This window comes from Danio rerio, chromosome 21, assembly GCF_049306965.1.
Source record: "Danio rerio strain Tuebingen ecotype United States chromosome 21, GRCz12tu, whole genome shotgun sequence".
Taxonomy (NCBI): Eukaryota; Metazoa; Chordata; class Actinopteri; order Cypriniformes; family Danionidae; genus Danio; species Danio rerio.
The window spans coordinates 22758525-22782157 of NC_133196.1; the positions used below are offsets into that span (position 1 = coordinate 22758525).

The window sequence follows — 23633 nt, forward strand, 5'->3', positions numbered from 1 at the left end:
AGTCCACAGGAATGTCCATAAAGTTTCTCAGTAGAACATTTTGTTTGTCATCATCCTACAGTGTATCCTCAACCCTTTTCAGAAATAACATTTACCATTTCTGAAATATACAATTTGGCCCTTGGCGAAGTTGTGCAGATCTTTATTCTAAGAACTGATTTCTGGATTTGCCTGCTGACCATCTGATCTACCCAGACCTTTATAATGCCTTGGTAGAAAATGATCAGAAGACGATCAGCAATATTTTGGGCTCCATAAGCGCATTGCTATTAACATGACGTAAAGTAAGTTCACTTTCGCTTTTGCTCTCATGGATAGGGAAACCTTACCGCACAAACATCAATTAGCCTATAAATAATTAATTTTGTTTGTTAAGCGCAAAGATTTGTTAAAAACTATTTCTAAATTCAGTTCTAATTTCCAGCAAACAAATAAATGAAAAATAATAACAAAGTGTGGTCAAAATATTTATTTCCAAATACACCTGCTATGCCCCATATGGTCTAAAACCTGACAGGTGGACAAATCTAAGCTTGTTTTTAATAAAACAAATACAAATATGGTTATACTGTAATAAATAATACTGCTAAAAATAATAACATTATACAAAAGCAAATTGAATGAACTGAAAAAGCCTCCCGAGATGAAGAAAGTAAGGCAGTGGTTTTTAAATTCATGTAGGCTAGAAATTAATGCTTTGTAATATTTTAATAATTTATATTTATATCCTATATATATATATATATATATATATATATATATATATATATATATATATCCTTATTATATATATCCTTATTATATATATCCTTATTATATATATCCTTAATATATCATATCTTTTTCATATGTAAAGATATTTGGGTAAAGCTCTACATCTTGTGTGTGGTGAGTAATCTAGGCGCACTTTGCGCCAGACAAAAGACCGACTTTGTTCTGGTCTAAAGAACAGACTATTTACAGTTTCTCAAAATAGCAACGCGCCAAAACACGCCTGCTTTTTTAGACCAGAACGCCTATGGGCGCACATATGAGCGCAAATGCATTTGCTATTTAAACAGTGTGGCGCAACACCTCAAAATGACCCTTGCGCCGAGCTTAAAGTAGAAAAAGACTATTGCGCCACGCCTTGCGCCACATTGCGCCGGATGTATGATAGGGCCCTTTGTGTTCAATTTTCAGATGATAAGTCCAGGAGAGCCAATTACATGTGGAATTTTGATCCAGCCTTGGTAAAAATGTACTTGCCAGTAGCTTTCTAGTTACCTTTAGATCTTGAACTAGATTGTTCAGCCATATTTGAGTTGGAGTGCAATTCTTCAGCTCTGTTGCTCTCCAGTATTCAATATGCACACCTCTTGTACAGGATAATTGTATCGCTCAATCACCTACGTGAGCTCTCGAATTTGTGCTAAAACGTTTCAGATACACACTTTAATATAATCTGCTGGAAGCCACATACTGAATGCCAATCTTTTATTTTCAGTTTATTGCGGTGTGCACAACAGCATCATGTTGCCTGGAGCAAACAAGCACAGTGTGAACAACAGCCAACAGACCAGACAGCACAATCCCATCCTCTGTTCCACTGAGCTGCTGAAGAGCCCACACAGCTCTTTCCCTGCTTTCTCCGCTCTCTCTGTTCAATTGGAGCAGTCTGTACCATCGGTTGGTCCGCCCAATTCAACACATTTCAGATGGTTAAAACACATAGAAAGGATGTCTTAGATGAAAATTATGTTTGGATATTCTCAAGGCTACTGCTTACAACTTGTCTTAACTAATAAGGATATTGACAGAATCTATGGAGTCCAGGAAGATGGCTGCATTGTTTTGGGACTTGAATGATGCTACTACTCCTCCAAAGACTCCACCTCTACACTTCGGCTCTGAGTTCAGGAATACCAGCTCTGCGAGGTGAGATTTTGTCTTTTACCATATTTGATTATCATTTGACCTGGTGAAAAAAGACCATCTTTTTCAGTTCCTATGGTGGTTCACCAGTGCTAGGCAGTTTCGACTGGGCTTCATCTGAGCAAGTGGAGTTCTCAACATTAAACCCCTCCAGAACTAAAGACAAACAAGGTCTGCTAGCAGGTTATGCATGCTTTTATTAGCAACATCATTTAGTTTGTATTTCATTTTGCTTAATGTCATTTGCCTCTGCAATTTTATCCTTCATTTCAGAAGGAGAGTGGCATATGATAATGTCTACTCGCCCTTTAATTGGATGGGAAAAAGCAGCCCAAAGGGAGGGTCTGCAGGACCAGAGGAAGGGGTCTTACAACAGCTTGCCAAGAGTGAGTTTGAAATCAATGTTTTTAATTTTATTTTGAATAATCTGTCTTTTATATCTAATAAAGACATAAGATTACAAAAAATTGAGTCTAGTGTTGGTTAGAATTGATTTGACCCCAAAATGAGAATGACAACATTAACCATGCATTCACACAATGCTTTAGCCTCAACGCTTGACATGGGTGTGGCTGATGTAATTGTCAAAGCAGCATCAGCCAATGAAATTAACCCGCAAACGGTGACTGTCTGAGCTGCGGTATTTGCATAAACTGATCTGATTGGCTGACACTTCCGTTGGCACTTGAAAAGGTGAGAATTTCCTAACTTCTGCAGTGAGCAATGACACTAAAGCAGCGCTGACGGATCTACAATGCAGTTCGGCAACGCCTGACGTCACCCATTCAAAGTGAATTGGAAGCGTTGATGCTGACGCCCTGTATGAATGGGGTGCAATTGTTTTCACTCATGAGGTTTAAAACCTTCTATCTACCATAAAACACAAAAGAAGATATTTATTTATTTATTTTTAATGCTTTTATTGTTCCAAAAAAATGTGATGCGTACATACTGTATACTGTATTCTGTATTAACACCCACCCCATCCCGACAAGGCCATAAAAATATATATATATAAATTATCTAATAATAATAAAAAGGGCAATTTTCTAAAAACAAAACATTAAGACAAAAACAGTTCAACACACATACACTCCCATGAAAGTGAAAACTATATTAAAGTTAGTCATAACAAACACCGTGCACTGTTTGGATTACTAAGCAGTCAGTCCATTCTTATCTAAAAAATGAAGGAAGAAGTCCCAAATCTTGTAAAATATGTGCATTTTTTTTATCTTGAGGAAGTCAGTCTTTCCATTGCTATACAAGAAATTTCCTCAATCCAGAGTGACAAAGATGGACCATGAATACTTTTCCAGTGAATGGCAATCTGGCGCTTTGCATGCAAAAGAGAATATTCTGAAGAAATAGTTACTGGATCCGTTGACTTTCATGGTAGGAAAAAATGACTAAGTCAATAGATGCGGCTTCTAGCATTTGTCAAAATATCTTCTTTTGTGTTCAACAGAAGAAAAAAATCGCAATTTTAAGGTTTTGAAGAGGCAAAGTCCTCTTAAGGCAAGTCATTTCACTCGGCAGCCATCTTTAAACCACCTGTCGGTCAGTAAACTCGGGCATTCTACTTGAAAAAGGAAACATCAAATTCTCCAAAACTGCTTGCCAAGCTAACGATTTAATTTCATATTATGAATTACAAATAAAATAAAACAACAGCTGTCTCTTTAGTTTTATTTATAAACGTCCAAATCACACAAAATCTGCAGAAACTCACGTCTGGTCTGAGCCCCTCTCTGTGAGTATTGGCAGTCTAGAGAGATCGGCGATTGGTTACTGTACTAGAATGCGGGCTTTAATCAACCTTCTAGCAATTAATGATGATTGGCTCCTGCAATAGATGGCGGGGCTTCATTCAAAATCAAAGGGGGGCTAATGATTCTCACTTCAACTGTGTATGCATGTTTATATATATATATATATATATATATATATATATATATATATATATATATATATATATATATATATATATATATATATATATATAAACATGCATACACAGTTATATATTATTATTATATTATTATTATAGTTTTTTAACACATCTATAGTTATGGGGTGGCACAGAGTTAGACCTCTTTCTTGACTTCACACAGAAACAGCAACGCGTACAGTATGACGACACTTGCAGACACGCTATCAGTTAAATGCTGTCAAAGTAGAACACAAAAGCAGCTTGAAGTGGAAAGCGCGAGTATGTCTGCAGTCTGCAGTCTTTAAAATGTATTTATTTATTGACTTGAGGGCTGGAAAACCCGATTGGGACATCCAAAAAAATAACTATAAAACAAATAAAAAACTTATATTACTCTCACACTGTATTAATTAAGAGTGTTTTTTTTTTTTTTTTTTTTTTTTGCTATGTCACACCAAAGCACAGTACAAAGTACAGAGAACAGTATATGGTACAGTTCAGAAAATTCAAAAAATAAAATAAAAATATAGTAATAATATAATTATTAAATATAATAATATAATTATTATAAAAAATAATTTTTAATTAAGTTGGTGATGCCATTTATTTTCTCAAACATCAGAATCCAAGCTACATAAATATTTCTATATTTTTGTTTACATTTCCAATTCATTATTTCGATACTGTTTATTATTTATTTTGCCAATAAAAGAATATTGCATTTGAAATGTAAATACCATGTCAGTTAATTTAGGCCGTTTACCATGGAGATTTATAGTTTGCCAATCTTCTTTTTGTTTTGTAGGCACATTTTGTTCAGCCAAATAGAGAATCGAGTGATTTTTCACCTTACGCTAATGACTTTTGGTTGAATGGTAAAGATGCCAAGAACATTGCTCAGTCCCCCAGGACCAACCGAAAGCTGCACCCGCTGACACAGCCGGGCTTCTACAGTCCAAAAATCCCACGATCTAAACACTGCGAAGCTGCGCAGTCCACAAAAAAGTCTTTAAAAGGATCTTCCTCTACAAACAACTTAAAGGAGTTCTGTGCTCTTACGTTGCCTATTCCATGCTCCAAAACAGCTGTTCTTAAAACCAGGTGAGATGCATAAATCATTTCGCAACACAGCACCTATTTATGACACCAGATTACTTTTTTGTTGGTTTAACACGATTGATGCAAGAAATTGGTACATTTTTAAAACTCTTAGTATAGGAAAATAGATCATCAAAAGTGGACTTTATTCAAACATTGCAGCATATTTTCAATTGGCTTGGTACAAAACACAATCTCAAAATATTCTTTTTGCTACACAAAACAAGAGTTTATCTATATCAGTGTTTCATTCAGAGTAACTGCCTTTCATGAACATATTACGATTACACATTTGATTTGCATCACTTATCATCCTTCAGTTTATTATATTTGTTTATCATGCAATTCAACTGATCTTAATGTTTCATCAATGAATCATTTAATATGTCCATAGATTTGTATGATTCAATTTATTTAAAGGATAAACAAATGTAATCTGCTTACCTAATATTTACGCTCATAATTCTTACATTATTTGCTAGTTATTAACCACCTCATGTGGAACTCTGAATCTGCGTCTCATTTGTAGTCCACTGGAGGTCACATCTCGGTCACGGACGCATACATTGAGAGTCTTTCTGACTTAATGAATGAAATACACAGTTTTCCAACAAGGCATTGGGCAAGTTAAAATAACCAAAACGAAGACAGACAGAACTCGCATTTTTAAAACAGGATAAGTTCAGCATTGTTTTTCAGGTAAACAGGAATGTTCACTTAGCATGTTTTTTTAAATATTTGCAAACATATTGTGGTATTTTTATGCTTTAGAAGAGTCAAAAACTTATGTTAATTATTTACTTATTTAAATTACTAATTTAATTTACTTAATTAAACACTAAAGAAGATCTTCCACACCCCAAACCTCACAAACCCTTTCCCTTACAATAAAAATTATCATACACAATAATCACTGATCAATAGACAATAAATTTGATTATCCAGGCAAGAGCCAAATACTACTCACACACATATATACACCCAATTTTCTCCAATGATTGTTCTCAGATAGTTTGTAAGTTGCAAATTGCTGCAAGTGCTTTTAGTCAAAAATACCAATTACTAATTATTTTCGCCTGCTGATCACAATTAGATACCATATACAGTTGAAGTCAGAATTATTAGCCCCCCTTAGATTTATTATTATTTTTTTAATTTCCCAAATGATGTTTGACAGAGCAAAGAAATTTTCACAGTATGTTTGATAATAATTTTTCTTCTGGAGAAAGTCTTATTTGTTTTATTTCGGCTACAATAAAAGCAGTTTTTATTTTTTTAAAACCCATTTTATGGTCAAAATTATTAGCCCCTTTAAGCTATATTTTTTCGGTAGTCTACAGAACAAACCATCGTTATGCAAGAACTTGACTAATTTTCTAACCTGCCTAGTCAACCTAATTAACCTAGTTAAGCCTTTAAATGTCACTTTAAGCTGTATAAAAGTGTCTTAAAAATATCTAGTAAAATATTATTTACTGTCATCATGGCTAAGATAAAATAAATCAGTTGTTAGAAATGAGTTATTAAAACTATTATGATTAGAAATGTGTTGAAAAAATCTCTCCGTTAAACAGAAATTGGGAAAAAAAATAAACAGAGGGCCTAATAATTCAGGAGAGGTTATGATTCTGACTTAAATTGTAAGTAGAACTTGTAAAGTACAATTAAAATCACAGTACAGTAAATAATTTTTGATTGCAAATGTAAATGAGATGATGCATTCTCATGGTGTTTGAATTTTTTTAATACAACATAAGTGTAACATTTGTGGCGTTGGCTGTGTTTACAGTGTTCCAGTACAGTAGCAATCATTCAGCACCATGGGTAATTTGAAACCTGTGCCTTGTATTGTTTGCTACTGAATGAACTGATGATCTGATTTGTGATTAAACCAAATGTCCTCAATACACGTCACAATGATCTTATTTTTTGAAACAATGCTTACGTGGAATGAAAATATGTGCAACTACGATGAAATGATGACATGAGGTTTTAAAAGTATGACTAGTGGTATTACAAGTGCAATCAGTTGCATACCTTACTTATAAAAACAGTACCAAACCAATTAAAAAACCAAACCATTCTGAATTTCCATAATGACCTAATATTCTTCTGCCCCACCTTTCTGTCCCATTCATAAGATCCCACGGGGAGGGGTGGCAGACAGACAAAAGTGGGACATTCCCACCACACAGTGCCACCAGTACCCTAACCGTAAATTCAGTCTCCTTTCAGTCACCACATATATCACTGGTGTTATACGTCTCATTTGCTGTTTCATGAGGAAACGAAGGACATTCTAAATGCAATGAAGTAGCTTTGTATTTTAACATGGCTGTGTCTTTATGCTTGCAGTGTATGTCCTTTTGCAATGTGTTCGCTGCATACCTCATTCTTTGTTTTTATGCATGTTCAATATGTGTGTGTCTGTGGTCTTGGTATGTTATTTTCTCCAGTCCTTTGTGCTCCAAACCGCAAGAGGTTAAAACTTCCATGGTGAAAACGCCTCCTTTGATGAGAGCCACAGTTTCTCAAACTTCAGCGATCTCAAATCAACAAGGCAAGGAGCGCTTCAGCCGACTTCAGCCAAGAGAGGACCGTCTCATCCAGAACCAGGATCGCAGTTTGTTCAGTCACAATGCTTCTGGAAAGGACAGACAGGATTTATCCAATGAGGATCCTCAGATTTATATTAATAAACAACATCTGTTCCCCGAACGCCAGTCTAGAGTAAACCAGCCTACAAAGCTTTGTCTAAAACTGAGAGAGGCAAGTCATGACAGTGTTGATGGTGCTGGCTTTAAACCATCTCAAGGTGACCCTGACTGGTCCTGTCAGCTTCAAACCAGCCCTCACTGCAGCCCACAACAAAACAATATACTGTACACACAACACAGAGACACTGTTGATGTCAGAAACAATGACCTCATCTATATAGAAAGGTAAGCAACTTGTCATTTTGAATGTACTGTTATCATAATTATAGCTCAAAGTCTTGATTACTATTGCATAATCATACACTCTCAGAAAAAAAAAAAAGATAAAATCTGTCATTGGGGGTTTAAAAGGTACATTTTTTGTTCATAACAGGCCTTTAAATGTATATATTAATACATAAAAAGTACAAATGTGTACGTCAGTAACTTAAAGGTACAAAAGTGAACCTTAAAAGTATAAAAGTGTAACCTAAAGGTACTAATGTTTACCTACTGTACATGGTACAGAAATGTCCCTTTTTGAAAAGCTACTGCCCCAATGACAGGTTTTGTACATCGATTTCTGAGTGTGCAAGCACAAATAAGTAACACTTTCATATAAAGTTAATTTTGTTGACAATTATTCCTCTGCTTTTTGGAATGCTACTTGTTAGTTGTTCTTATTAGTTAAAAAACCCACTGCTTTTATGCCTTGTCACATTTTGTCTCTCGTATTGCTCTCTCTATTCATAAAAACAAAACTGGTGGTGGGATCTTGCTTCTTAAACGATATGCTTATGTTAGTCTAATAGCACCATCCAAAGCCATGCCTCCTGAACACTTAATAAAGGTGGGCAAGCTGTCACTGGGGTGGTACCTTTTCAAAAGTTACACATTTGTACTTGAAGGGTCCATATTGGTACCTCAAAAGTAAACATTAGTACCTACAAATTTTAAGAGGAACACTTTTGTACTTTTTAGGTACTAATATGTACCCTTGAGATATTAATATGGACCTTTAAGGTACAAATTTGTATCTTTTGAAAAGGTACCACCCCAGTGACAGATCATGTACCATTATTTCTGAGAGTGTACAGTACTTCACATGAAATTCACCAATGAGAAAACTTTTCAGTTTGTAATAACTGTTAGAAAATAGGAATCAATTTTTTTATTATATGTGTATCTTTTACTTTAATCAAACAATTATTTGTATTGGTTATGTAACGGTCATATATTAACTGAACTTGTACTGTTGTGTATGAGATGCTGTGCATACTAATTAGCATTTTTGCAGAAGTAGATAAATGCTGGTCCAAAATTAAATTCAGCTCTGCAGAAACTTCCTGTCTGAAGAAAGGTGTTAAAACTGAACACAGAGCGCAAAAAGTTTTATGCTTTTATTGTTGTGCAGGGAATTCGTAGAAAAAGAGGACTTATGTCTGGGGTGCGGCCAATGGAGGACTGAACAATGATTGACAAATGACGAATTTCACTAAACTCCACCTGTTAATGTCAACTGCCTATATAAGTTGGAGTCAGAAAAAGAAAGTTGTTGCGCACCTTCTTGCGTAACTTCTGCATTGCATTAAGGATAACACAATTTTGTTATTTAATCGAATTATTCATTTGTATCCAATAAATTGTTACGATTTTTGACACTGAAGAAAAACCTCTTCTGACCTTTTTTTCTTGAACATGCATGGAATTGATTGAGAATTCCAACATAACCCAGCAAGCATTTTTTGTTTTTAAAAGATGCCCGATAGATGTCTAATAGACGTCTAAACATTGTCGTCTTGGCTAAAACAAGGCTAAAATTGGGCTGTCGGTGAACATCTAATAGACGTCTAAGAATAGGCCAAAACTAAGCCTATCATTAAATAAACAGAAATGAATGACTACATATATAAAGTCTCACTAATCTGTCTATTTGATGACTAGTCTAGTTTTGGGCTATTCTTATGTCTTTTAGATTTTCACTGACAGCCCAAGTTTAGAATTATTTTAACCAAGCTTTCTATATTTAGATGTCTATTAGACGTCTATTAAACACAAAATTGTTTGCTGGGAAGTCTGTCTTAATGGCATATGCAACGTAATTCTTTCTGTGTGAACACAGTTTGTTCAATTGCTTATTTTGACAGGACGGTTGGAAAGCCTATTGTAATTTTTGTTTGGAACATTTTGATTGGACAAACTTTTCTTGGTCCTATACCTTCCACAGAATATTAAAATACATATAAATACTTTTGGTCCACTTCATTTAATAATTTCTATCAGGGTGTGAAGAGACTTTCAACCAGCATAACAAAATCTGTTTCTGCAGACAATCACCTTTTACGCCTTTAAGGTCTGATTACTGTACATAACATTGAGTTATGTGCAAAATATCAAGCCCAAAATAGCCCAGATAATTATATAGAAAACAATAGATACAATAAACAATGGTAATGCAATACAGTGGAATCCAAAACACACTTTTTTGGGGGATGTTGTGCAATTGTTTGTTTATAGGTTTAAGACATGGTAATATGACCACGTCTCACATATCTACATGTGTTTTTGAATAGAATGTTTTTAACAATACTGTGATATACAGGCTCATGTTTATGAAAAGAAAATAGCCTGAGTTTTTGAATTTGTCTTAAATTTAGTTTTAAACTGTTTGAAAAAGTAAAAACTGCTAGATACTGTATACATTGATAATTATGGAAAGTAAAGTTCAAAATGTGAGTCTATAAACTAGTACTTTTCTTCTCCGTAAACCATTGAAAGGAAATTAATTTAAAGGAAAGAGTCAAAATAGTAAAATAAGAACCCAGCAATACGAGAAACAAACGGCAAGTTGCAAATTGCAAGATAAAAATTCAGAAAAATAACATGTAAAATGGGCTTCAATATTACGATAATACACACTACAGGTACAATGATCAAATATTTAACAAGTCAGTATTTGACATTTGAGGTATGGTGTATTTTCTTTGTGCGTCATACCTATTTTAAAAACTGTAAAATACAGGGTGATTAAAAAAGAATACCATACCTTTGAAAATCTGAATTTAATCAAAGAATCATGATGGAACCTTGGGTAATTAATAAATATGAAGAGAACTTAACAAAGTTTTTTTTTCAGTAGAAAACAAGTTCAGAGATGTTCAATATGACCCCCTCCAGACACTCGAGTGCCATCAACCCCATACTTGAACTCGTTTCACACTCTCTGTAGCATCTCAGGCGTAACAGTTTAGATAGCTGCAGTTATTCCTTTTTTTAGTTAAGCAACCAAATGAAACTTTAGAACTTGCTTAAATCGATAATAGAATGAGCTTAGCTCTCCTTTTCTTCTTTGCAGAGTTCTCGATTTTCAAAGTTGTGGTATTCTTTTTTTAATCACCCTGTACATTCACTGTACCTAATTAATTGACTAATATTAAAAAGTAAAATGTTTTCATTTGTTTGATTCGTGATGGCTTCACACAGTTGAATACAGTGTGCAATATTTATTATTTTTCAAATATTTCTTAAGTGATATTTATTGCATTAAGAAAATTCTCACAGTATTTTCTTTAATATTTTTCTTCTGGAGAAAGCCTTATTTGTTTTGTTTTAGCTAGAATATACAGTGCTCAGCATAATCGAGTACACCCCATTTTGAAAATGAATTTATCCATTTCTCAGTGAATATATGTATTTTGGTACGTTTAAACAAAACAGATTTATTAAACAGATATATTTATTAAAATAATATTTTAGTCACCAAACATATTTACAAATTGAAAGATAATACAAATAAATTCAAGCAAAATATTGAAAAAAAAAATTACAAACAACTAAATTTCAACTAAATTTAATATATGTTTTTGCTTCTCTTGATTTTCTTTTTTTTTAAAAAACAATATTTTTCTATAACATAAATTTTATTTTTTATTTTATTTATTTATTTATTTTTTCCTTTACTTTTTAAAGTCAATATTATTACCCAGCTTGATCAAAAAATTTTTTTCGATTGGCTACCGAACAAACAGCTGTTATACAATGACTTGCCTAAGTACCCTAACTTGCCAAGTTACCCTAGTTAAGCTTCTAAATTGCACTTTAATCTGAATATTAGTATCTTGAAAAATATCTAGTCAAATATTATGTACCGTTATCGTGGCAAAGATAAGATGAATCAGTTATTATTAAAACTGTTTTAGTAAGGAAATGTGTTCAAAAATCTTCTCTTCATTAACTTAGGGGAAAATATAAAAGAATTGAAATGTAACTGGAGGGCTAATAATTGTGACTTGAACTGTATATCTTTCAGTCAGGTGGATGTGAGCTCAAAGAATGTGTTTGGTCAGCCCCGAGTTGTTGCGTCTCTGCGAGCAGCTTGTTCACCGCGGCCCGTTCGCAAAAGCACAGTGGTGGAGGACCTGAAAAAACTCATTGTGATGGATGACACCGAGGACAGCGCTCGGGGGGATTTAGTACGTGAGGTGAAATATGTGCAGTATGACCCTGAACAAGGACAATAATGTAAAAAAAGCAGGTATTGTTCTACTGAGGGTTGGTATGTGTGCAGTGTTACCATGTTGCAATGTGTCTCTTTCTAGTCGACAAATCAACGAAAAGTGCCAGAGCTTTGCAGTAGTTCGCCAATGTCAGCTTCATGTGCCAGTCCATCATTATTCAGTCCTACTCCAGCGCTCACACCAGTCCATCTTCACCTGCAAACATGTCAATCAGGCAAGGGTTTTTTCTTTATGAGTGATTTATGCTATGGACTTTTTATAGTATCCGTTTGCATTCACTGGTTGTCTTTTTCTAGAATGTGATGTTTTGCCTGAGCAGGCTGAATCTGACCTGTGGGAACATCCTGACACTGAACTCATTCCCCTGCCAAGCACAGCCTGCGAGCTTGACTGGAATAGTCTGGTTCAAGCAGCCCAAGAATATGAGAGTAAGTGTTGAAAGAAAAAATAATATTGTTGGGATTGTTTATTTACACTAACCCCTTATTTTTTAAACACAAAGATTCCAGTCATAATAAATCTGTCTGTCCAACCCAACATTATTTTGGTGAGATTTTACAGATTGGTTGATATCCTTAGACTAATATTTGGTATGATGTCACTGTCACATGTTACGGTGGTATCTTTTCAAAATGTACACACCTAAAGGGGCCATATTTATATTATTGCCTAAACATATTAGTACCTAAGACATATTGCAAGGTATCTATGTGGTCTTTTAGAGCCACTATTTTGCATTAAAGGGTCATATTTTGGTTTTGGGGGGTCTCCAACAACATGCTGATATGTGTGCAAGGTCAAAAACACTTTCATTGTCTTATAATAAGCATTTATTTTTACCTAATTATCCCAGCAACTCCCATATGGATTGTTCAGCGATTCATTTGTTCCCAAAGCTCTCCTTAGCGCGAAGCTAATCTGCGCTGATTGGGCCGATGACTGAGTATATTGGGATCGGTCGACTGGGTTCAGCACTAGACAGAAAGAAATGCCCACCACGGCTACAGTAGCTAGAGCCCACTGCAGGAACGCAATAAAGCAATGCAGTTAAACACCAGCATATACTTTACTCTTATACCTAACCCCAAGTAAGACACACATTCAGTATTAATCCACACAGTGGCAAAAGTTGAACTATTCTTAAAATTGACCGCCCAGCGCGTGTGTGGAACAGCTGATGGTGGCCATAGCAAAGGCAAACAGCAGAGGTTCACCAGTTCAGAAACGTATTTCAAATTGTTAAAGAAAGAAGCACGCGTCACGTTTCTACCATAGTTTTGCGATATGTGAACAGCCCCATACAGATTTACCCTGAGAGATACAGTACAAGCACTCATCTATAATCGATACGTGAGTACAAGCCGCACAGGGCGATTACAACTTATAACACACAATTAAACACATATTTTGAAAACTACACAAAACGAGGCAAGAATTTTAATGACACTTACATGTTATGTTATGGTCTATTTGAACTGTAAAATTTACTAACAAAGTCCCTGTCAAAGTCTGCCAAAGTCCCATAGTCTCTCCTGCTCCTTCAATAGCAAACGGCCGACGAATCCTGCGTCGCAGCGTAGGTTATTATATCCAAAGTTAGAAAAATGACAGGAACAAACACAACACACGGTTGGCTATACTGTGTTATTGTTGTGAAAATTAAGTTTAATCCTTTATTCCCCTCAGCCAAATCTCCAATCTGTCAGTGTTTGCCATCTTCGCGTCATGATCAGTCCCGTGATCCCTTGCGCCTCTGCTAGTGTCTGAAGTGAAAGCGCGTTCACATTTTACTGGAAATGGAAGTACATATTTGGTGATGTACTTTATTGATATCAATGCGATCAAACAAAAGATCTGAACCCAATTCGATTCTTCGGAGTCGACTTTTTTGTTAAAGAATCAGTTTTGTTTTCAGGTGGACGATTAAAGAACGTAGGCAGGCATAGTTATGTTACATAGAGGAAGAGGACATGTTATCATTAGCAACAGTAGTAGCAGTAGTAAAATTAACAACTCCGTTGATATAATATATTTGCAGCACAAAGGATGGCAACACTTTTGTCAGAAATGAGTCCTGTATCAAGCCGGCCAGACACACCATCCTGTGGAACCTACAAGATCCACCAGTCCAGTGGCTGTTTCAGTGAAGAAGATCTAGAGTAAGTGAGGCATCTTTGTACTCAATTAATACTGTACTGCATCGAACATCCTTACCTTAAGCGGAATATATGAGTAAATTCATATTTTACAGTAGCTGTAATGTCCTTTATTGATTAATACACCTTTAAAAAAAACCTACATGTAAATTAATTGACCTGCATTGTTATTTTTAGCAGTGACGTATTTATTGACTTTCCTGACCAACTCTCTCACCTAGAAGGGATGGTTAGGCGACTGAGCGGTGATCTGCTGAAGGTGAGACTCATTTGGTGCTTAATAAATGAGAAAGGTGTTATAGAGGGCAAACTTGCTCACAAACACCATGTGTTCCTCTGTCCTCCGTTCAGGAGAAGAGAGACAAGGTGGCTCTTCTGGCAGAGGTGTTGAAGCTTCGCATTAGCAACCAGCATCTGAGAGAAGAGTCGCTCTGTGCTGTAGAACAGCTACACAAAATCAGCGACATTTTAAACACAACACCTGGAGAATAATGCAAGATTGGAAGAAAAGACTGTACCCTCATATTACTTGTGAATGGGAAAAATACTTTATAGTACACTTTATAGTGGAAAAATGGTGCGTCCTATTTATTTCCAGACTCATATTAGAAAATCTAGAGAACCTGCAGCATCTCTGACTTCAATATGGCTGCTCAATGGGTCAACAGAAGTGAAAAATTTGTATTTTTGCTCAGCATTTCTGTTTGATTGTGAATATGATGTAAGCATTGTATTTGTAAAATACATTGTATAAAGTGCTAATCGGCAATAAGAAAAAGCCATCATGTGACTGTAGCTACTGTTAGAAGCTCCAGCTGCTGTTGAAACAGTCAGTATACAACAGAAACATTTCTTGAGGTAAATATCTAAAAAAATATATAAATTGTAGAGTTTTCTTCACATATTAAAAAAGAGAAAATCTGTCATGTGTCTGCAATATGTGTGTCTTCACATGACGTCATTTATGAAGCACGAAATTTAGATGGAAGGCAGGAAGTGATTTTTCTACATAGGACTCACTATAAGAACATCAAAATGTTTTTGTTTTATGTTGTTTTAAGAAACTGGCTAAAAAAACAGAAGAAAAGGCAGCATGTAATAAGCTTTTTTGAATACATCCATGTGTAAAAAACTTTTTTTGAATGCATTAACTCGTCTGACAGCACTAATAAAGATTATATACAGGCCTTGCTATGTGTATAAACATGTTAATGTGTTATATAAAAATCAGATACAAACACCACCACACTCGTACAAAATCTAGGAGAATATAAATAACATACCCCGTCATGTAAACGCTACGATACAATATCCGTCTTGTTTTGCAATAATCCAAGTTTTTACTGGGGTTTCAGCAGAATAAACAACAGTAACGTGAACATCGAAATGTGCAAGCAGTCAGCGGTAAATGTTTGTTGATGGTTAAATCATCAAAAGAACAAAAATGAAATGCAACTCTTGCGACAAAACTTGAAGGTTATTATTGTGGAGCATTTTCCCCCTTACAAAAATAACTAAATAATAACGTAGACTATGCGTCCATGCTTTTGTATACTTTCATCTGCTATTTGGTGTTATCTGGAAGATATCCGCATGGGGGAAAACTCAAGTAATTTATAATAAACGTGTTTTTAAAACACATAGTAAAGTGTATAATGTGTACAACTCTTTGGTAATGAATGTTACAGAATACTGCAGCATAGTAAACTGATAAACTGTAATAAATAATGTTAGTGTAAACTGTGGTGCATTGTGATAGTGTATAGTTACAGCGTAGAAAACTGAAGACTACTGAATAATTTGTTTATTAATACAGTTGTGTTGTACCACGACAACAATATAAATACTACGACAAGTGGTCATGGTAATTATATTTAATTCAAACAATTACCTATAGTATGCTTCCAAGCGCTACAGTGTTTTTCATGGAACGTAATAACTTATGCAGTGTTTACCGCCTCGATGACAGGCAGATATATGTTAGTTCAGTAGAAAACTCGCTCCTCTTCATGATATCAAGATCATTCCAACATATGTGGTTATTTTCTATTTACATCTTCTTTGAAATATGGTATAAATCACAAAAATACGAACTTTCCTGTCTTCCATTCAGTTTTTTTACTTCCTGCCCTCATCTGGATTTTGTGCGTCACCTCTACGTCTCTATGAATTAATGAAACTTTAGACTTCCATTTAATACAACTCAACACTATCGTCAATAAATACACTGATGCATTGATCTTGATATTTCAGGATAGACTGGATTTTTTTTAAACTAGCAAATTCCATATTATAGGAGAAAATAAGTATGTGATTCCATCATGATCCACACAAAGATTCAACATAGGCCTATATTAGTGTGGGCAGATAGTGATTTAAATAGATTCATTCATTTATTTTCTTTTCAGCTTAGTCCCTTTATCAATCAGGGGTCGCCACAGTGGAATGAACCGCCAACTTATTCAGCATAAGTTGTACGCAGAAGTTGCCCTTCCAGCTGCAACCTATCACTGGGAAACACCTATACTCTCTCATTCACACTTCGGACAAATTAGCTTACTCAATTCACCTATAGCACATGTCTTTGGACTTGTGGTGGAAACTGGAGCAACCGGAGGAAACCCACGCTAACACGGGGGGAACATGCAGCTCCACACAGAAATGCCAACTGATCTAGCCGAGGCTTGAACCAGCTACCTTCTTGCTGTGAGGTGACAGCACTAACCACTGTGCCACCGCGCCACATGTTTAAATAGATATAATTTTAAATAATGATGATTATGATTATTATCTGTTTTGTGAAATGATGCTACATTTAACATAACTGCACCTAAAGTAAAACATTATTCATATAGTGAATAAAAATGGGTGGCACGGTGATTCAGCGGTTAGCACTGTCACCTCATAGCAAGAAGGTCGCTGATTCGAGTCGCAGCAGGGCCAGTTAGTATTTCTTTGTAGAGTTTGCATGTTCTCCCCATGTTGGAGTGGGTTTCCTCTAGGTCCTCTGATTTCCCCCCACAGTCCAAAGACATAGACATATAGGTGAATTAAATAAACTAAATTAACGGTAGTGTATGAGTGTGTGGGAATGAGAGAGTGTATGGGTGTTTCCCAGTACTGGGTTAAGGCTGGAAGGGCATCCACTTCATAAAACATATGCCGGAATAGTTGGCGGTTCATTCTGCTATGGTGACCCCTGAAAAATAAGGGAGTAATCTGAAAGAAAATGAATTAAATTAATAAAAATGCAAAATAAAAGTCAAACAAACTGTCAACTCAATCAACTTTTAATAACAGCCCTAGGTGTACAAACCAGAACAACACTATAAGGTTGCTAACCCTCTTGGAAAACGTGTTACAGGAGAATAATTAGGTTCCATCTGTAAAAAAAGCTATAAAACAGCTTAATGTAAAACATTATAATAAATACATAAATATATATATTTTACATACAGATACTTGGCATTTGCCACTTATTATAAATAAGTACTATTTTTTATCAAACAATGCAAAGTCTAAAAAATAAAAACAGTATACAAAAAACACAGAAAATGTACAAATGCTCTATGATGGTTAAAAACAGTAGAACAATAAAAATATACATACTTAACCCAATAAATAAGCTACTTTAAAATACCTGTGTTTAATCACAACAATGAACCTTAATCAAACTGTATTGAACTATACAATATTGCCATTTAAAGACTTGTAGTGAGTTGTGTTTGCTTTTCTTAGAGTTTTCCAACCTTTTTTTCCCAGTAAATGAGCTGTGAAAACCTTCATTTGACAGTCTCAATCACCTCTTTATAGGCCAGTAGGATGTGCAGAGGACTGGGCGCAGATTGTTCAGCCTTCCTCTCCGCCTCGTGGACTTCAGCACGAACATTTCGGTTCTGTTTGCGGCTGAAGCTACAGGCTTTCAGGCTAAAAACAGAGAGAGGTTTATTTGAAACTGGAATGCAGTACAATTCAATTCATCTTTATTTCTATCTTTTACAATGTAGATTGTGTCAAAACACTAGCCTGACTGAAGTTTAGATAATTCAGAGAGCCTACCAGTACAAACGTCTCTCCCTCTTGGGTAAGATGTGCCACAGGTTAGCCAACTCTTTGGTGACTGTAGTGGAGGGGATGCCAGGATACGATCTGTTGTTTCAAAAAACATATCAATACTGTCTGCCATTAAAGGATTATTGGTCACACTTTACAATAAGGTTCATTAGTTAATGTTAATTAATGCATTTACTAACATGAACAAACAATGAACAATACATTTACTACTGTATATGTTTATGTTAGTTAACATTAGTTAATGGAAATACAGTAGTTGATTGTTAGTTCATGTTAACTCATGGTGCATTAACTAATGTTAACAAGCAAGGACTTGGATGTAATAATGCATTAGTAAATGTTCAATTATGATTAATAAAAGCTGTACATGTGTTGTTCATGATTAATTCATGTTAGTAAATGCATTAACTAATGAACCTTATTGTAAAGTGTTACCAGATTATTTATCTAGATGAGTATAATCAAAGTCCCTTTAAGGCAAGTCATTGGTCATTTCACTCGGCGGCCATCTTTGAAACACCTCTCGGGCAGTAAACTCGGGCATTCAGTTTGAATGGGGAAACATCAAATTCTCCAAAACTGCTTGCCAAGCTTACCGTTAAAAATTAACATTAGGTATCACCAATAAAATAAAAAACAACAACTGTCTCTTTAGTTTCATTTATAAATGTCCAAATCACACAATATCTGCAGAAACTCATGTCTGGTCCAAGCCCCTCATTCGAAGTATCAACAGTCTATAGAGATCAATTATTGGCTCCTGTACTAGAAGACAGGCTTTATTCACCATATTGACCATCACACTTTTCCCCATTCAAAAAGATACGAGTGACATGTCTTGTGTATTCCATAGTTTTTGCTATAATACACTAAAAATGCTATGGAGAAAAGTCATGATAAAAGTTATGTATGTTACTTAAATTATTTTAATAAGTTAATCAGGTTTCAACGAGATTTTCAGAGTTATGCAAAGCTTAACTTAATATTTTTAGTCGGTTTGATTATAAGTTGAACTAAGGAAATGAAGAGAGCAAGAATTTTGTTTACATTGTAGTAGCATACACACCTGATATATAACTTCCTGTTAATTCGGCAGAACATGAGGAAGCCGTTCACACATTTCTTCTTAGGGTTCGGTTGTGTTGAAACACGTCCTCTTCTTGAAGTGTGCAGGTGTGGACAGACTTTTCTCGCCTTTTTTAGAGGAATGAGTTGTTTTGGCATCTCGTCCTTGATCTTTGGTTTATTCTTCATGAACGCAAATCTGTCCGTTTCAACATTTATGACAGACTCCTAATTTGAAGTACAAAAAAAAGTCATAAATAGAGAGCTGACTCACAAAGGCCTGTTCACATCATGGATGATGACTGAAAATGTTAAGAGAGAGTTCTAAATATACTGTGGTAAAGATAACAGCAGATAGCAATAATATCAATGGAATCAGCTTTTAATTCTTTGCTGATGAAGCAAGACATCTATCGTTAATAGAATGATAAAGTATTTACCATTATAGTTATCATTCTCACTGAACTAATTTAAAGTGGGTCCAAAAGACCATTAGTGGAAAAGCTTTTATTTTGCTTTAAAGAAAAAGGACGAATGAAGAGTTTAGATGCAAAAACCTCTAAAAGCCATTTGATTTTTTCTTTGAAAAAGACCCTTTTTCCCACAATTCCTTTGTGTAGGCTCAGTAATTTTACTTTTATAGTGACAGATAAGTTATTTGCTTTGCCTTTAAAGTGAAATAACTGAACATGAACATAGGAGGCTGGCAAAAATTGTAATTTTAGGAGAACATTTTAGATGGCATTTAGGGTTTTTTAACTCTTCATATTTCCCTAAAGCTAGGTATTACAGTTCTGCTATGATGCATTTGAGATTTTTCAGTTGTCTCAGATTTTTGGACCCCAATACAATGTTTAAAGTATATTTAGGCAAAAAGTTTGGCTTACAGAGTCATGTTCAAAGCTGTCAGACGAACTGGGACTTTTCAAGATGGTAGATTCATGAGTGACCCACACGTCCTCGAATAATGCTGTTATGGTAAAAAATATTGTTCAGTCAGCATTACAGCAACATTGTTTGTAATTTCACACTGCCAGAAATCTGCACATTTGGCTCTGAGCAGATTTGCCTAAACTATTTTTGTTCCATAACAAAAACAGAGAGATTTAAATAAAGAAGAGCATCCATAAAACAACTAATGTATCAATTTCATAAATGGCAAACACAAATAAAATGAATAAATGATGAAATGTGTGTAGGATCATCTTTACATTCTAGCGCTCCTTGTCCTTCAGGAAAAAGCGAACAGCTGAGGCCTTGAGAAGGTGATATGAGCAGAGACGGGTTGAGGATCAGGCTTTCTGTTTCCTGCAGAGGCCGTACTGGTGTTTTTGGCAGTGTAGTGCTGAAAGCAAAATGCTTTTTCCATGCAACTGGAAAAGCTCCAAGCATTGGATCTTTAAGACGGATTCCCGATCTGAAAACATGGTAAAGCATAAAACTGAATTACAAACTTTATAGTAACTAAACAACATGGTGGGAATCAAACAGTTGATGGTTTACATTGAATTCCATAACTAAAAAAACATAATGTAGGTCAATGTTTACTGTACTGTTTTCAAAAATATTGATGTATCAATAAATATTGGTACTGAAATATTTAAATTAATACAATCTTGCTATTGGTTAGTATTAATCCTGGCTTAGCTCTCTAGTACTCTCTTGTACACCAGGAAGAAGATGAATAACTAATAATAATATTAAGATTTTAAGGTTTTAATCAGAAAATAAGATATCACTAGTCTATTACTATTTTTTGTCATTTATTGCCGTTTGGACTGCTGACATATAATCATTATAAGTTTTAGTTATTTCTTTCCCTTCGTCCTTTATTTGCATATTTTTAATGTTGTGGAATTGGTTTTCCACGTTATCGAAAATGGTATCAGCTGTAGATATTTTTCAAAGTATCATATCGGAGTTGGAAATTTCAGTATCGTGACAACACTATTCTACTTTAAACCATCTGTTTACCAACATTCTTTAAAATATCTTCTTTCGTAACTCATATTGGTGTGTAACTTGAGATTGAGTAAATAGTGAGTACATTTGCATGTTTGAGTGAACTATGCCTTTAAGCTACTCACGAACATTAAAAAGACAAACCCTAATGGTGGTGTATCCAATGACTTTCTCCCTGGACTTCCATCCTCACTTTCACTTTGCACACTGCAGGTAGATTCACTGCTGCTTGCTAACAAACAAAATAAAAACACCAGGTATTATTTTTCTAATTTTAGTAATGCATGTATGACAATGATGTTTAGTAACAAAGAAACATAAGAGGTTTCACCTGTAAAGGAAGAGGAAATTGTGGAGTTGGAGTCTGTAGAGCTTTGTGATGCTTCACTGTCTTCAACAGGCCACGACTCTTTGTCTTCTGTAGGTTGAGTTTGTGACGAGTTGCTTTGTCTGTTGCAAACAAGCTCCTCAACGGCATTTATGATAAATCTCACGCAGTCTTTAGTCTGTGAGTCCCTCTTATTGTCACTCAGTTGTACTGTTCAGAAACACAAGCACAGTAGTGTAAGTGTAAACACAATTTTGAACAACAAAATGTTTTATCCTTTAAAAACATACATTTACCTGTATACTTGTTTATGCGACTGTAAGTGTTCATGTTCTTGGCTTTCATGAATTGTGGTGGTGTGTCTTTACTCTCCGACTCAGATTCTGCAAGCACACACAGGCCATATAGATTTGTCTGTTTCACATGTCCATTTTACATATTTGAAAATAAATGTACAAATAATGAAGCAACTGACTTTTGTCATTATATTGAGGGAGACAGTGTGAAAGCACACGTCTATTTTGGTTATGAATGTGACTCTGGTGAAAGTTGAGGCACTGCAGCATGTTTGTCACGTTTTCCTGTTGACATAAAACTCAGTCAATAACATACTTTAAATTGTATTATCAGCATTTTTATGTATGCTTTGCGTTGATTCAGGTCATGTAGCAATATAAAAATAGCTTGTATATATTTGATTTCAGTGGTTTATTCCACTGTGGCGACCCCTGATTAAAAAAGGGACAAAGCCAAAAAGACAATGAATGAATCAATGAATGAATGAATATATTTAATTTCGGTTAGGCTTTATGGGCCTAATGGATTTATTGTGTATTTTAATGAGTTAGAAATTGTATTTAATTTATTTTTAATTTTTTGAGCTATATAAGAATTTAAAAAAAGCAACATATATTTCACAGATTCACTCACATGTTCAGCTAGCTTTATGGGCACTTCCCAAACACGTAATGATTGTTATACTGTACAAACGGCATTCTATTCCCCTGCCCCTAAACCAGGGGTGGCCAAACTTTTTCTCATGAAGGGCGAAAAACCAACTTTGATTGAGGCTAGTGGGCCGAATCAAAAATTACAATGGGCCAACTTTAGGCATCTCTGCCCTAAACACAACCTGCATTTTTACATGTTGAAAATATAATTAATTTTGTGTGATTTTATGAGCTGTTTTCCTCATTGTGACCAAAAAATGTCCCCAAAAGCTCAAAATTGACTAATATTTCTACACTTGTGGCTTGCATCCTTGTGTATACTTTAACATAAGGAATATAAGGTACACACATTATATACATCAAACATACTAATTATACACACAAATAAAAGGCACTGTTGGTGGAGTGTTAGTTACGCGCTTCAGATATATTTTAAATACTTTGCACTGGCATGTCAAGCATATTGCTATGTAAATAGGTATGCGTAATTAACTTTTGTAAACTCTGAAGCATCTCTTTATTTTCATATCATATTCGTTTTAAGTATATGCATATTTTCGTTGGTAGATGTAGTTGCCTTACCTGATTTTTCTTGAGGAGTTGAAAATAGTCACAATATATTGCTTAAATATAGAGAATTAAATGTCCGATACAGAGCTTCCTACAATGACATTGGACAAGAAAAGAGCCAATCAGCTTTAGCGCTTACGCAGATTGGCTAACGAGAGGCATCGCTTGCTCCAGTAGGTCCATTACACAGACCTCGTGATATTTGGTTACCGGGGCCTGTTTTTATGAACTTCGTGAGTTTTTATGTCTAAAATTAAAATGTTTTATCATTTGTATGCAGATTTTTTTTCTAAAATGTGAAAACGCAGACTATTGCACTTTCAAGTTGTATTTGAGCATCAAAAAGTTCAACAAGCTTCGACCAATTACG

At 35.0% G+C, this 23633-nt stretch overlaps 2 protein-coding genes across 10 annotated transcripts; one reads left to right on the forward strand and one right to left on the reverse strand.

The window, feature by feature from the left end:
* The first annotated feature begins 1261 nt into the window (after positions 1–1261).
* On the forward strand, positions 1262–15501 carry LOC101882370 (uncharacterized). Of its 8 annotated transcripts, none has more exons than XM_073935286.1 (12): positions 1262–1668; positions 1789–1917; positions 1985–2097; positions 2188–2300; positions 4653–4948; positions 7402–7887; positions 11951–12122; positions 12240–12372; positions 12455–12586; positions 14197–14317; positions 14492–14573; positions 14666–15501. In XM_073935286.1, the coding sequence occupies exons 2-12, from the start codon at positions 1805–1807 to the stop codon at positions 14804–14806; spliced, it is 1902 nt and encodes a 633-aa protein (XP_073791387.1). In that variant the 5' UTR covers positions 1262–1668; positions 1789–1804; the 3' UTR covers positions 14807–15501. The 8 variants fall into 8 exon arrangements, with proteins under 8 accessions (XP_073791387.1, XP_073791390.1, XP_073791391.1 ...); XM_073935289.1 differs by having other exon boundaries at positions 1487–1668; positions 1985–2085; XM_073935290.1 differs by having other exon boundaries at positions 1487–1668; positions 1985–2085; positions 11951–12113.
* Positions 15502–16104: 603 nt separating this feature from the next.
* On the reverse strand, positions 16105–23626 carry meiosin (meiosis initiator). 2 transcript variants are annotated; one of them, XM_068216040.2, is made up of 10 exons: positions 23276–23626; positions 22219–22324; positions 22040–22126; positions 21747–21953; positions 21560–21647; positions 20665–20870; positions 20341–20423; positions 19455–19681; positions 18374–18463; positions 16105–18241 (listed from the first exon to the last, which is right to left on the reverse strand). In XM_068216040.2, exons 2-10 carry the CDS (start codon positions 22307–22309, stop codon positions 18097–18099), a joined length of 1224 nt encoding a protein of 407 aa, XP_068072141.2. In that variant the 5' UTR covers positions 22310–22324; positions 23276–23626; the 3' UTR covers positions 16105–18096. The 2 variants fall into 2 exon arrangements, with proteins under 2 accessions (XP_068072141.2, XP_073791396.1); XM_073935295.1 differs by lacking the exon at positions 23276–23626 and having other exon boundaries at positions 22219–22331.
* Positions 23627–23633: the final 7 nt, after the last annotated feature.

Excerpts from the sequence above, each read along its gene's own strand:
- LOC101882370 (XM_073935286.1), top strand. The coding sequence starts at position 1,805 with ATGGAGTCCAGGAAGATGGCTGCATTGTTTTGGGACTTGAATGATGCT. Across the intron at positions 2,098-2,187 it reads CAAACAAGGTCTGCTAGCAG|AAGGAGAGTGGCATATGATA; the intron begins GTTATGCATGCT and ends CCTTCATTTCAG. Across the intron at positions 14,574-14,665 it reads TGAGCGGTGATCTGCTGAAG|GAGAAGAGAGACAAGGTGGC; the intron begins GTGAGACTCATT and ends TCCTCCGTTCAG.
- meiosin (XM_068216040.2), bottom strand. The coding sequence starts at position 22,309 with ATGCTGCAGTGCCTCAACTTTCACCAGAGTCACATTCATAACCAAAAT. Across the intron at positions 20,424-20,664 it reads AGGACAAGGAGCGCTAGAAT|CATTATTCGAGGACGTGTGG; the intron begins GTAAAGATGATC and ends TTACCATAACAG. Across the intron at positions 19,682-20,340 it reads ACAGCTTTGAACATGACTCT|GAGTCTGTCATAAATGTTGA; the intron begins GTAAGCCAAACT and ends ACTTCAAATTAG.